Source organism: Poecile atricapillus, chromosome 2 (assembly GCF_030490865.1).
Source record: "Poecile atricapillus isolate bPoeAtr1 chromosome 2, bPoeAtr1.hap1, whole genome shotgun sequence".
Taxonomy (NCBI): Eukaryota; Metazoa; Chordata; class Aves; order Passeriformes; family Paridae; genus Poecile; species Poecile atricapillus.
The window spans coordinates 107399321-107413097 of NC_081250.1; the positions used below are offsets into that span (position 1 = coordinate 107399321).

The window sequence follows — 13777 nt, forward strand, 5'->3', positions numbered from 1 at the left end:
ATGGAATAAATGATTCCTATTTCAGAATGATTAGGGGTTTAGAAGGCAGTATATCTTTGAAGAGGACTAAATACCCAGATTTTTTTTTTTCTTTTTTTCCTCAGAAGCATTGAAAACACAGATTTACAGAGATTTTTAATTCCTAGCACAGAAATAAAGTTCTAAACTGATGTTATTTTATTTTATTTTATTTTTTCTATAAGACTGGCCCTTTCCAGGTAGTTGTGTTGGGGTGATACAGCATCAGTGAGCAAGGTGTGCATGGCCCAGGCTTACTGACAATTCTGAGGGCAAATACAACTCACCTGTCTTTCTGTGTTGTATTCTGCCTTGGTCAACAAGCATCTTATTTCAATCACTGTTGTACTTTCAAAGTATACAGTGTTTATACTGATACAGCTGTGGCTCCCTGTGCAGGCAGTTGTGCTGTCTTGATGCAGTGTGTATTATTTACAGTTAAATCATTCCTTAGCAACTAAACCAGTTTTCCCTGATGAGACAAAGGAGAAAAACTGATACAATCATTTCAGAGCTCTGTGTGTGCCTGGACTTAAGCTACAATGCTGCAGATCTTTGTAGGAATTTTTGAATTCAGTTATGCTGGCATAGATGGTGAGTTTGCATTTTCAAGGGTTTCTTTTGCTCACATGCTTAGTCAGCAGAGAGTGGCTTAAAAATTCTTCTGTTGTATAAATTATAATAAATGTATGTGATAATAAATACAGGAATGGTATTAAAGCTGATATAGGCTGCATTGGAATATACAGTATGTTTAAAACTAATTAAATACTGATTTTCACTCCCCCCAATAATGATTGATAGGGGGAAGTCCCATCCCAGACTGGGAAAGCCACGTAGTCAAAAGAACTATCATTCTAGTTCTTAGCAAAAAGAGCTGACGTTTTTCTAAGTTGTTGTTAGCTAATGATTTTATCAAAATGCTTTTTCTCTCATATGCTTTTTTATCTTATTACATGTCATGCAGCATTTATGAATTCTCTATTAATTGTTGCTTAAAGGGGTTTCTGGGGGATATGGGAAGAGGTTGGAAAGTTCAAAATAAATGAAATCAAACACTAAAGGTTTCTCTTGTACAGGAAAGTAAACTTAATTGGCAGATGCTAAAAATATGACTTTTAAAGGTGGAATGACTATTACAAGTAGAAGTGAGATTACTTAAAAGCTTACTGCACAAACTCAATGAATTTTGGACTTAATGAGGAATACAGTCACTGATTTTTAAGGTTGAAGGTTGAGACTTGGCCTGACCCGTCTGCTACTACGCTATTAAACTCCTCTAATTTTTATTAACTACCTATTAAAAGAAATATGAATTCTTTTCTTTATCACAATTAAATTATCCAGCAAATTTTAAATCTCAGGTGTCTGATTTTTTTTCTTTTTCTTTTTCTTTCACTTTTGTTAGTGTCAAATTAATAGTGCCTTGACCTCATTTCATACTGCTTTGGAACTTGCAACAGACCAAAGGGAGATTCAACACGTCTGCTTATATGAAATAGGTAACGTTGGATGTGTTTGCACCATAAATAGCTCACTTTCAAGTTTTGACTGGCAGCTTCAGTAAACAAACTGGAGACTTCTTACTAGGATTTTAAAAAAGGTTTTAGATTACTGGCCTTTGTCTTGGATAGATTATGGTAATGATCTTGTTTAGACAAGTAGAATTCAACACTTCTTCATAATAAAATTATCTGCAAGTACAAGATGATGGAAAACCAGAGAGTAGACTCTGGAATCAAGGATAAACTGTTAATCTACTGAGTATTATTTAAAATTAGAAATAAATACATCTGACTTGTCTGTAGAGTCACCATTTCTGTGCCAGAAACTAATCAGTTTAGTGAAGCCTCACCGTTTTCAGGGTCTGTATTTCATGTTCATTTCCTTCTATCAATAGCAGGATATGATGTATGGTCTTAATTTGCATACAAGTCTTTATAGTGGAGAAGATAGGTTGCTTCAAGCTTTAAGTGGGATCTTGTCACAGTAGAAAATAATAAGGGAAGAAGTAATAGCTTTGTAAGTTTCAGCATTCTACAAAATGTAGTATCTAAATTTTAAAAATGAGAGCTTTTGGGGTATAATTTTGTTCCTGCTCTGAAATGTGGTTTCATTATTTCCTATGGAATCTTCTAATTCAAAATGTCCCAGTAAATTCAAACCAGACTTCAAATGTATATAATTTGTTTTGTTTTTAATTTTCCAGTTACTTTTATAGTTGTTAAATGTGCTCCAGCTCTCATAACAAAACAAACACAGCAGAACTGTGTTTCAATAATGTTGACACCAGGTTTGAATTACTGTTATTTCCCTGAAATTAAATCAGTGTTGCTTTTAGGTTGGTGCAGCATGATAGAGATGAACTTCAAAGATGCGTTTGAATCCTTTGAAAGGCTTAAAAATGAATCCAGGTGGTCCCAGTGCTACTATGCTTATTTAACAGCAGGTGAGTATACCCAGGGTGTTGGGTAAATGGTAAGTCAGTGATGTGGTAAGGTTTTGGCATTGTTTTCTTTTGGGAAACTTGCTGGTGCATGTAGTGCTTTCCACACTGCCTGCTGCACATGCAGCTTTGTGCCAGGCTTGACTTGGACAATTGTCTTTGTTTCCATAATGAGCACTTGCATGCCCATACATGTACCTGCCTGTCTGTACACCCCTCTCCATGTAGACAGAATTATTACCACTTTACAAGCTTGGTGGTATTACTTCCTTTAATGGATATAAAAAGTAGTACTGAGTTTTTAATGAACGCAAGGGTACCTGGGGGAGTTGAGATTACCATGTTGGTCAAATCCTTGATAATTTTTGATAAAATTTGATAATTTGATCATTTTCTGGAGGTGTGTGGAGGTTTTTCTCTGTGACCATATGATGTCTAATCTTAGATTTTCCTGTTTCATATTGCAGTACTGTTAATGTATTTTTGTTTCGGTGTTCTTGCAGTGTGTCAAGGAGCCACTGGTGATGTCAATGGTGCTCAGAATGTGTTCAAGGAAGTTCAGAAGCTTTTCAAAAGAAAAAACAATCAGATCGAACAATTTTCAGTGAAAAAGGTTAGCTTTTGTATAGGGTGACTTGTTTTGGAACAGTGATGACAGTTCTTAGGTCGGTGTTTTCGTTAGCAGGTTGTATATCTCTTCTGCTGTGCTGCTTCTGTAGAATTTGTGGGAAGGAATGGGATGGAAAAAGAATAGTGTCATTGGAAGGACCTAACAACAGAAATTAATTAGCTATTCACTCTATAACTCTAATAATATAACTTTATATATATAATAATATAACTTTAATAATTACTCTGTAAGTAATTATTAAAGATGAAAATACACAATACTGTAGTTGCTTTGGTGATTTTCCTTCTAGCTTTGCCTTTCTTACTCCTTTTTATCTTGTTTGTGAAAGCCTTAGTTGTTTCTGAGAGCTAGGAGTTGTCTAGGAAATAGCTCTCAACTGATGATCTTGCAGATGGTACTGTCTTGGCATCCAGTCAGTGTGTATTGGGACTGTGAAATACAGTAAAACCCAGTCAGGCTGCACACAAGGAGGTTATAATTTTAATCAATATGTAAGCCCTTTAATTAGCTGAAAGATTTTGATTTTCAGTCTTAAAATCTTTATGCTAAGTTACTACTGACTTTATTTTCGTAAAATTGTTGGGTGACTTTATAAAACAGTTAAAATTAGTGTTTGTGATACACTGTTTTTGAATATCGTGTTTCCTCTAAAAGAACGAATTATAGATCTCCCTTCCTTCTTTCTCCCACTTTGCAGGCAGATAGATTTAGGAAACAAGTGCCAACCAAAGAGCTCTGTGTCCTAGCATCCATTGAAGTGTTATACTTATGGAAAGCCCTTCCAAACTGTTCCCTCTCGAACTTACAACACATGAGTCAAGGTATATATGGCTCCTTGATTTATTTATTTCCATTTTAATGAGATGTAGGATTTTATGCTGTTGTGTGGAACAGCTAATTGCAGTAACATGAAAATTTTAACTTGTGTGCATGTGTCATAGCAAAATACAGGTGAGTAACAAAATAATAATGACGACTCAGCCTAGTGCTGCATTTTTACAGTTTTTTGGGAGAAGTTGTAACTGCCTGCTGCATATAACTTTGTTCATCATTGTTTAAAATGAAACAATAGCATGATAATTACTGTTCCAAGTCACTAAGTGGAAATGTAACTCAATTAAACCTAGCAACAAAATTGAAAAAAAGTTAAAACTACCTATTCATTCCTGCATGTCAGTTTTCTTCTAAGAGGAAATAGGTAGCTTGTAAGTTTATCTGTGACATGGGAGGTGTTCTGTTTGTCTTGGGACCTTCTTAGTGGTGAGTGATTGCCTCGTTCTCCAGCTGACTTTAGGTGTCTGTCACATGAAGCTTATGGTAGCAGTGTGTATCATGAAGTGATCAGTGCTTCTCACTCCATCCAGCAATCACTCATGTTTGCATTCTGCAAACAGTTTCAAGCTGGTTGAAGAGAAGCTCAACATGACCTGTAAATGTGCATTGGCAGCCCATTGACTGCATCAAAAGGAGTGTGGCCAGTAGGTCCAAGAAGGTACTCTGCCCCTCTGCTCTGCTCTGGTGAGATCCCACCTGGAGTGCTGTGTCCAGGTCTGGTGTGCTCAGCACCAGAAAGACATGGACTTGTTGGAGCAGGTCCAGAGGAGAGGCACAGATTATCAGAGGGTTGGAGTACCTCTCCTATGAGGATAGACTGAGACAGTTTGGGATGTTCAGCCTGGAGAAGCCTTCAGGAAGTCCTTAGAGAACCTTTCGGTACTTAGAGGGGACCTGTGAGAGAGCTGGGAAGGGACCTTTTACGGGGGCAGGGAGTGACAGGAACAGGGGTAATGACTTTAAATGGAAAGAAGGCAGATTTAGATTAGATATTAAGAAATTATTGTGAGGGTAGTGAGGCACTGGAGCAGGTTGCCCAGGGAAGCTGTGGCTGTCCCATCCCTGTAAGTGTTCGAGGACAGGCTGGACGAGGCTCTGAGCAACGTGGTCTGGTGAAAGGTGTCCCTGCCTATGGCAGGGGGCTGGAACTAGATGGTATTTAAGGTCCCTTTCAACCCAAACCATTCTAAAATCCTCTGATTATTACTTGCACATTTAGAAAATAAAACAAAAAATGTCTGCCATGGGATGCTTTATTTTTTTTTTTTTTTTTGTAGTTGTGAAATTTTGGGGATTGTACAGAATTTTCATGTTAAGCTAGAAAACTCGAGTACTGAATGCAAGAGTCAGGACTAGTAGTGGCGTTAGTTCCAGTTTTAATTTGAGTTGACTTGTCCATTTAAATTACATGATGGCAGTGGGTTATATTAAGATCCCTAGTTTTCTAGTCACAAAGGTAATGGTAGGCTTTAAAATCAGATATACTTACATCAAAATAAATTAGAATCTTTTTGGGCTATAATTTGCCTTCAGAGAAGTCAGTTTTAGAGGGTGTAAGGAGTTTGTTTGTATTATCTCCTACACGCTCAGAGGCAGAATAGGTCTCGCTTGTGTAAGCTTCCAGTCAGTGGTTCACATTTTAATGTGAAATAGCAGTATAGGTTCAAATTCAGAGATACACTGCTTGTAAGTTTGACACTGACAAATATGTCTGCATCAGCCATTCCTGGTTTGAAAGTTTACTGTGCAGTGAATGTTACCTCTGCACCTTATGTGTATTTCAAAAACATGAATAACAGGGGTGTTTTTTATTTCCCGCATTTGTTTCTTCTTGTAATGAACAATTGGATTGTAATTTGTTGGGGTGGAGTTCCAGGTTTTTCCACAGAGCTAAAACTTGACTTAAAGGAGTTAATTTGTATCCACTTGCATCTGTGTAAATAAAATGCTAAGTAACTTGAGACTAATCTATGTGGGAGCTGACAATGCAAATACTTCATGAAGCCATCTTACAGTTATCCATAGGTGGCTTCTTTGTGCTGTGGATTATCTGTGTTGTGAATGCCGAGTTGGCTAAGCTCTGGCAGGGTTTATGCTGTGAGGCAAAATGTTTAAGGAGCTACACTGCTCCAGACACAGCAGTTATGGGATAAAAAGCCCTGTACTCTCTTCTTTGTAGAGGTGCTGGTGTGGGCAAGTGCAAATGGCTCCTCATGGAACTCGCCTTGATTTAGCAGAGCTGGCACTAATAAGCTTGATCAAAAGAGTCTGGTTGGTTTAGAAAGAATCGTTTAGAAAGATTCAGTTTTTCCTGGAAACAGAGCACTACTCAGCTGAGGCACAGTCTGTCCCCAGATTGTGGACCAGCTAAGGTCTGGCAGATTAACCTTATCCTCCCATCATCACTGAGAATTGTGATGCCAAAACACCCTAGTCTGGGTGTTCTTAAGTCCAGTACAGATTTTTGTGCGTCTGTCACTTGGCTTCAGTTCACAAAAAAATCAGGTTTGTCTGAATTGCTTGCCCTGTGTTCCTTCTAACTTGGACTGTGTGTTTTTCTTTCAATATGTGGGACAAACCAGTGTCCTGTAACACCAGAAGGAAATTATTGTTCCTTAATTTTACCTTTTAGTGGATATTTCAGAGACCAGTAGAGACGAGTTCTTCTCTTGTGAGAGTAAGACACCAACTGCCTTTGACTTCATTCATTCCTGTTAGGAATTGCTCTCATGAGTGATGGATTTATTGATGAGGTTCATACAGGATGGGTTGTATTTAAAAGAAAAAAACTTGCTTGGCTTTCTCTTAACGTTACTAGCGTCTCCTTTTTCTGGTACAACTTAAATATCAGACTAAAATACAATGTAAATCACAGTTCTTGTCTAAGAAAGTGTTTCAATTCATTTGGTTTACTGGAATCTTTTTTTTAAGCTTGTCATGATGTGGATGATTCATCAGCTGCTGGTTTGAGGAATTTGCTTCTTGGTGCCATACACAAATGTTTAGGGAATTCTGAAGATGCTGTTCAGGTAAGTAGTTAACTGGTAATTTCCACCATTATTCCTACTTTATAAACTATTATTTTAAAAACCGTGAATACTTTTGAGTAAGTGTTAAGAAAGTTGTAAGTTTTTCAGTGCCATTGATCATTCTGGTTTGTGAATTCTAACAGAGTTTCTTTTAAAATATTCTGATTTAACATGTCCTCATTATATTCTGTGCTGTGAAAGTAATTGGCTTTGTTGAATGAACATGGCAGTTAAAGTGGTTTGTAGTAACAAGAGTTAAGGGGAAGCTGGGAAGAATAAGAGAAAAGTTCTTGCTCTGCTAGATGTCCACCAAAGAAAGTTTTCAGGTTTTTTTTTAATATCTTGGAGATTGACCTTTTGAAAGCACAGGTTTGCTACTTCTTCTCTGGACATATTAGAGAGAGAGGGGTTTGGTTATTAGCACATACCAAAGAATAATTTTGTCACCACTCCAGGTTTTGATCTGTAGATACAGCTCTCCTTTTTCCTCCCCGAAATAGAATGCTGTTCATATAAGCAACAAGATACTGACTTTAAACCCTTCCCCTGCCCCATTTCTCTCAAACATACCTTAAATAATTTGGGTACTTCATCTTTGATGTCACAGTTTCTTGTTAGAGCTAGTATTTTTTTTCAATAAGAAGTTGGAAAACTCTTGAATCAGTCACTATAATACTTGGTAAAAGTCCAAACTAATAATTTTTCTTTGATAAAGTAGTGTTAGTAAAAACATCTAGGAATCTATACCATTGTAAATTTTAATGCATTCTCATTTGAGATTTGGCTAATTTCTGCAGCTTAAAGTTGAATGGTGCTTCTGCATTGTTTGGAAGTAACAACCAGTCAATTTTAATGTACCTCTACAGTCTTTGGTTTCTTTTTTTCCCTTTCATTTTCACAGTACTTTCAGCGAGCTGCTAAAGATGAACTCTGCCGTCAAAGCAACTTGTATGTCCAGCCATATGCTTGCTATGAACTTGGCTGTATCCTGTTAGACAATCCAGAGGTAACAGCATGACCTATTTTTAAACTTAGAAAAGTAGTGGAAGGAGTCAACATACCACTATGCAACGAGTGAAACAAAGCTTGTAGGTGCCTGTGCATATTAAGTTTTAAAAATTTGTTTTATACCTACCACAAAGAAGCTTACAACTTTGTGGGGGAAGGGGGTTCAATCCAAGAAATGGAATGTGTTTTAGGTCACAATGTCTTATATTTTTAATATTGAGAGTGTTCTTGCTGATGGTGGCAACAAAGGCTTGACCAGGATGCCCTGGGTAGGCAGGGATTTCTTGTCCACAGGTAGTATTTAGTGTGGTAGATGCCTAGGGTCCTTTTCTTATCTATTTAATATCCTGTTGAATGCCATTCAAAGTTCACCTGTACTTATCCTCTCCAAAATAGAATTTGATGCCTTCCTAAAATAGCAAGTGGGTTTCTTTCAGTCATTTAAATTCCATTAAAGCTGTTTGTGTGGTCATTTTGACTTCCACTCTGAGTAGTGAAGGTTTTGTTTTCCAGGATGAGGAACATGATCATTCACCTGGCTTTCAGATTGCCCAAATGGCTTGGCTGATGGTACAATAAATTGTTCAGGTCTTTGCACGTACCCTACCTCAGAGAATCTTAAACCAGAGCAACTTGTGCAGCACTCTTGGTGCTGTTTCCCTCCTCGAATGTGTAACTCCAGTCCTTGGAGTTATGCCACCTTGTGTCATTAATCAGATGGCAAGTTAGGGAGGAAGTGGTTACAGGGTAGTCACTTGAACCCCCCCCCCCACTTCACTATATGTAGTGTATGAAGTAGTTGGGCTGATAGTATCTCATATTCTTAAGATTCTGTTTTCAGTTGGTTTTGGTGTTGTCAGGTTTAGTTAGCTGAGCTGAACCTTCCCCTTAAAGGTGGAAGGAGAGGAAAATCTTTCACTAAAAACAATTATCATGGCAAAGGATAGAACTAGAAAATGCCTTTAAAACTAATTTTCTTTTTGAAAACCATCCTGTCCTTTGACTTAGAGCTGGGCTTTGAAGCCTGGAAAGAAGGTCTGAGTTACATAATGTTCCTGCTGCCTTTCCACATTTATGTTTAAATTTGATCATGTCTAGTGTCACTAAAAAAAACCAAAATTATGTATGTTAAGATTTGAAAAATGTGAGAGCAGTTCTTCTGTCCTTCCTTTAGCTGAATGTGCCTCATGTAGGGTGTTTGAGGCTGATCAAGCCTCAGCTGGAGGAGCTGTGGTAGCGTTTAGCATATGAAGGATGTGGAGGAAACTCCCTCTTGTGGCACTCAGAAAATGAGAAGGTAAATGATGCTTGACTTCAATAAAGTGGGATGGGGTAGGGGAAAGCGAGAGCTAGAACTAGAGGTGAGTGGATCCTGCTTATACAAAATTTTATTTAGTAGCTGGGGTGTTGTGCTAGAGCTTCATAATGGTTAAGAAAGAGAAGGGAATAGGATTTTATAATTTCTGTAATTTCTCCTTTTTTAAAAGACTAGAAATACATTACAGTGCTTCTTCGTGCCTCTTTAGTGTTTCCAGTTTCCTAATTTGAGAGGGTTTTGTCTGCTCAGTACCTTTTTCAAAGATAGAGGTGCTACTCCGGTCTCACCATCTCATTTACTTAAAGTATTTTCTGTAACATTTGTGATGTGTTTCCAATGCAATGTTTGTCTTTTTGTAGACTGTGCCAAGAGGCAAAACCTTACTCCTCCAAGCGAAGGTAAAAACTAAGGCATTTTCTAATTTAACTGTCAGAGATGAAAGGGCAGATTGCGTTTTCAGGGGTTTGGGGCAGAGGGAGTGGGTGTTAAGTGGTGGTGTCCCTCACCTTTAATCTACAACTCCTGTCACATAGATGTGCATTAATGTGCATGATACACATTTATGTGTACTCCACAGGTAACTGCTGCTAGGTCAGCCATCACACAGAGCCCATATCACTGACAGCAGTTAGAACCTGCAGTGTTAGAACCTTGATAAGTTTTTCAACTAATATTTGGCTACAGAAATTTTGGAAATGACAATTCTCCATTCTTTGTCTGTTCCAACTGGTTCCTGCCTCGGGCCTGTTGGTATTTTCTGGAGCTTGTGGATTAGTAGAACCTTTCAGAACTTTACGGACTCCAATCTGCTCTCTTTACCAGCTAGGAATTTCTGTAATAATTCCTTTGCTGTGGGTAGTGTGAGGATATTACAACATGCAATCGCCAGTTCACCTCTTTTCTTTGGACTCTTTTGTAACATGATTTTTTAAGCATTAATAGCAAAAATATCTTCATATCCTGAAGTGAAGGAGGTTAATAGGTATATGTTTGAGTTTTTTTACCTTGTTTTTTTTTTTCCCTCCAGGAGGAATTTGCTGGCTATGACTTTGAGAACAGATTGCACGTCCGCATACACGCAGCCTTAGCCTCTCTAAGGGAAGTGGTTCCACAGTGACTGACAGGAAGGCTTGCCATCCTTTCCCACAGTTCCTGCACTTTAGGATGAAGCAGAAGAAAGAGCTGTTGGGAAGTCCAGCTTTTCTTCTGAAAACCACTTGTGCCAGAGACACTTTCCTAGTATGGTCAGAGTTGGTATAGCTGAGTAAAAACATTACAGTTTTAACTAAAGGTACATCAGCCAGGAAGGTTAAGTGACCTTGTGTTTTTAACTCTTCATTTTTTTATTTTGTTTAAACTAATCTGAACACAATTACTTGTAACTCTGTGGGTGAGCCTAAACAAGCACATGGTTTACTTCAACAACATTGGCAAGGTTGATTTTTACCTTTTAAAACAGCTACATCTAAAATTTGCCAGGAGAAGCACTTTTGGTTTGGTCAGAATAATGCAATATAAGTAATTGGTTTAAATGTTGAAGTTGGAAATAGAATACTCCTTTTTCTCCAAGTATCAGCCAGTACACAGGAGGAGGAGGAGAAGGAAAACTGTTCAGCCACAAAAAGCACATCTTACTGAATTTTAGTGGCTTATGCCAGTTACCTCATGATGACTATTGGTGAATTTTAAACCTCTCACCCCCTTTTATCCTTTATTCCTTCCCTCCCAACCCAGCTCATATTTGTGATATGAGTGATGTCAATATTTAGGTTCTTTGCTTCTGGTACATTCCAGACAAATACTTTGACATGCAGCTACTGCTTGGGCAGTTCTTATTTCGGCTCTTATATTCTGAATATTATGTTAAGATTTTACATGTTTTTCATTCAAACTACTGGATCCTTACAGTAGTGACTTTTAAAGATATTTTAAAAACCCACAACCAAACAAAATGCCAACCCACAAATCTGCTTTGGTAGTTACATCAATATTACAATATCTTCAGTCTCTGTATAAGTATTTCAAGCCTGTGAAGTTATTGAAATACCTCAGAGAGCCTAAAACTTTTGTGATGAACATATAATTTTTAATACTTGGCCATCAATGTGCTTATCTCCAGCTTTTTTTTTTTACTTCTGTCTGTAATTTATAGTATTTCCTTGTATTTTATATTCAGCTAATATTATATTCTAGGAAGGTAAATATTTTTTTAAAGAAGCTTATGAATGGAAATCTGACCATAACGTTAGTTGAATTACATTACTTTGCAAAGCTAAGAAAACTGGATATCCTTGGAAGTAGTTATCCAAAAGCCTTATCTTTACTTTGGTCAGGTTGCCTTAAACAGTTCCTTAGCTTAAGCTTTTTTTTTTTTGTTTCTTCTTAGCTTTTTGTAGAGCATGTTGCCAAAGTTCTAGACTTTGCCCACACCTAACCTTCATTGATTTGCTTTTGAGGTTACATCTAAAGCAAGACTGATATGGAGGAGAGAAGTAATGTCCTGTTTGGTAGGCCAAATGAAATGGTTGAGACACTTTCATTTCTCTCTAGAAAGATACAGTTCTGCTATGAAAGGCATTCCTAGAGCAGTTTAACACTTCTGTTGCAGTTCCTGAAGGAGAGGAGGAACTCTTTAAAAAGCATTTTATTTTTCTATAGTCTAGGAGTGTTACAGGTACTACACTGCATTTTTTTTATTTGACTTTGACAATAGTAGAGTCATAAATGAGTGTTCAACCTTATTTGGTCAATCCAAATAAGTATTGACTAGAAAATGATATATTGTATATGTATATAGTGACTGCTTAGAGTTCAAATAATTATTTTAAAAATGGGCTTTAATGTACTTTAAATCTTACTTTGTCCTATCTGACTTTTAATGTTTTGTAATCAGACAGTCTGTTCTGGGTAAATAGCTGGGAATGGTGCAGCTACTGGCAAAATTCTTTTTAAATACACTCCTTAAATATGATGTGAGACTTGGCTGTTCAGGACACAAAGCACCTGCATGCGATTTGTGTTGGGATATTTATAGTCTGCATCCTTGGAGGTAGCTAGAAAACTGTAGTAAATTTACTAAAAGGCCTGTTCTCACCAGGCCAGGAGTGGGTATAGAAAGACACTATATGTTCATGTAACAGTTCAATAACTCTGTGCAGCTTTCCTGTGGGCTTAGCAAATCACCACAACTGTATGTTTCTGTATTAATTTCCCCCCGCCCTCATAGGAGACCCTTCGACACTGTATATGGCAAAATTATTTTTTATATTAGATTGTGCCTGTGATGAGAAAAAAAATCAATGGTCTTTTGTGTAAACTAGTAAGTTTTTATACTTTGGAACTCGGAGGCATGGTCTAATGGCAATAATGGAATATGCATCTTGCTAATTAATATATTAAGGCCATCTTTACTGGGACAGGTATTTTTTGTTGATGTTGATGCAGTTTTTATCTCAGTACGACTCATTTCAAATAAATAACTAGAATTTTTAGATGTCACAAGGTGGCATATTTATTGTGATGTACTGTAAATGTTGTTAATTTACAGAACTTGCACTTTTATATTTCTGAGTAAAATTAAAAGAAATGTGGACATGAATTTTGTTCCTTTGCTTCTGGAGTTTGACTTCTAAGTGGTGGCCTGCTGAACAAGATGATACCAACTTCTGGGAAAATTTGTGGGATGTTAAGTGACTCTGTAACAAAGTTTTCCAGTCAGCAATTGCCTCCAGCCTTTTTTCTTCCAGTATAATTACAGCTTCCTGGATTAGCAAGTGAGGTACATGTCACATTGTGCTCAACCATAAAGTGAATGGAGCTGTAAGGAACATTTTTAAAATATCAAATTCACTTGTTCTTCATTGAAGAAAAGGAACTACATACAATTTTATTTGTTGCATTCTTGCACCTTTGAAAAGTGTTTCTAATTTACTCTAAAGCAAGCACTTCAATTTCTTCTCTTTGAATGCTTGTTTTATATTCTAGTTATGCTTTATTCCTAAATAAAATTCCCCAAGTGCTGTATGGAATTGCTTTTCAGTTTGCAACAATGTGAGTGTCTTTCCATTGATTGTACTTGTGTTTAAGAACTGCTCTGTACCTGCTGAAGTGTGAACAGGAGCAGGTGTTAGGTTGGCGTAGGTCTGATCAAACCTTGCAGTGGGGTGAAAGCAGAATAGCCTGTACAGCACTCAGCTTCCTTTCCAGCAGTCATTATGAAACACCAAAAGTGGTAGGAAGCACTTTCATTAGAAGTTATGCAATCCCAAACAAATATTGTTAAAGGTAATCTTAAGTAAATTTATGCCTATCTTTTTATTTTAAGGCAATTGGGCAGCCAGTGGCATCTGTCAGAAGCTTTGCAGGGAGCCTAGAGCACAAAGGAAGGGTGAAATTTAGAAGAGACTTGTTCATGTCAAAAATCTGTGCCATTGTTAGGAGATGGTGAAAAGGATTCCTGCTCACTTGGCCTCTTTTGCGCCCCCCATTTCCTA

General features: G+C 37.3%; 1 protein-coding gene across 1 annotated transcript in view; it reads left to right on the top strand.

Annotated features, from left to right (window-relative positions):
• The window catches only part of TTC39C (tetratricopeptide repeat domain 39C), a 37757-nt gene extending 24875 nt beyond the window's left edge, over window positions 1-12882 (top strand). Inside the window, exons 7-14 of the mRNA XM_058830465.1 lie at window positions 1427-1520; window positions 2360-2467; window positions 2968-3077; window positions 3793-3916; window positions 6861-6958; window positions 7860-7964; window positions 9644-9682; window positions 10312-12882. Of these exons, the coding sequence (XP_058686448.1) occupies window positions 1427-1520; window positions 2360-2467; window positions 2968-3077; window positions 3793-3916; window positions 6861-6958; window positions 7860-7964; window positions 9644-9682; window positions 10312-10401 (768 nt within the window). The 3' untranslated portion in view covers window positions 10402-12882. The remainder of the gene's footprint in view (window positions 1-1426; window positions 1521-2359; window positions 2468-2967; window positions 3078-3792; window positions 3917-6860; window positions 6959-7859; window positions 7965-9643; window positions 9683-10311) is intronic.
• The last annotated feature ends 895 nt before the right edge of the window (window positions 12883-13777 follow it).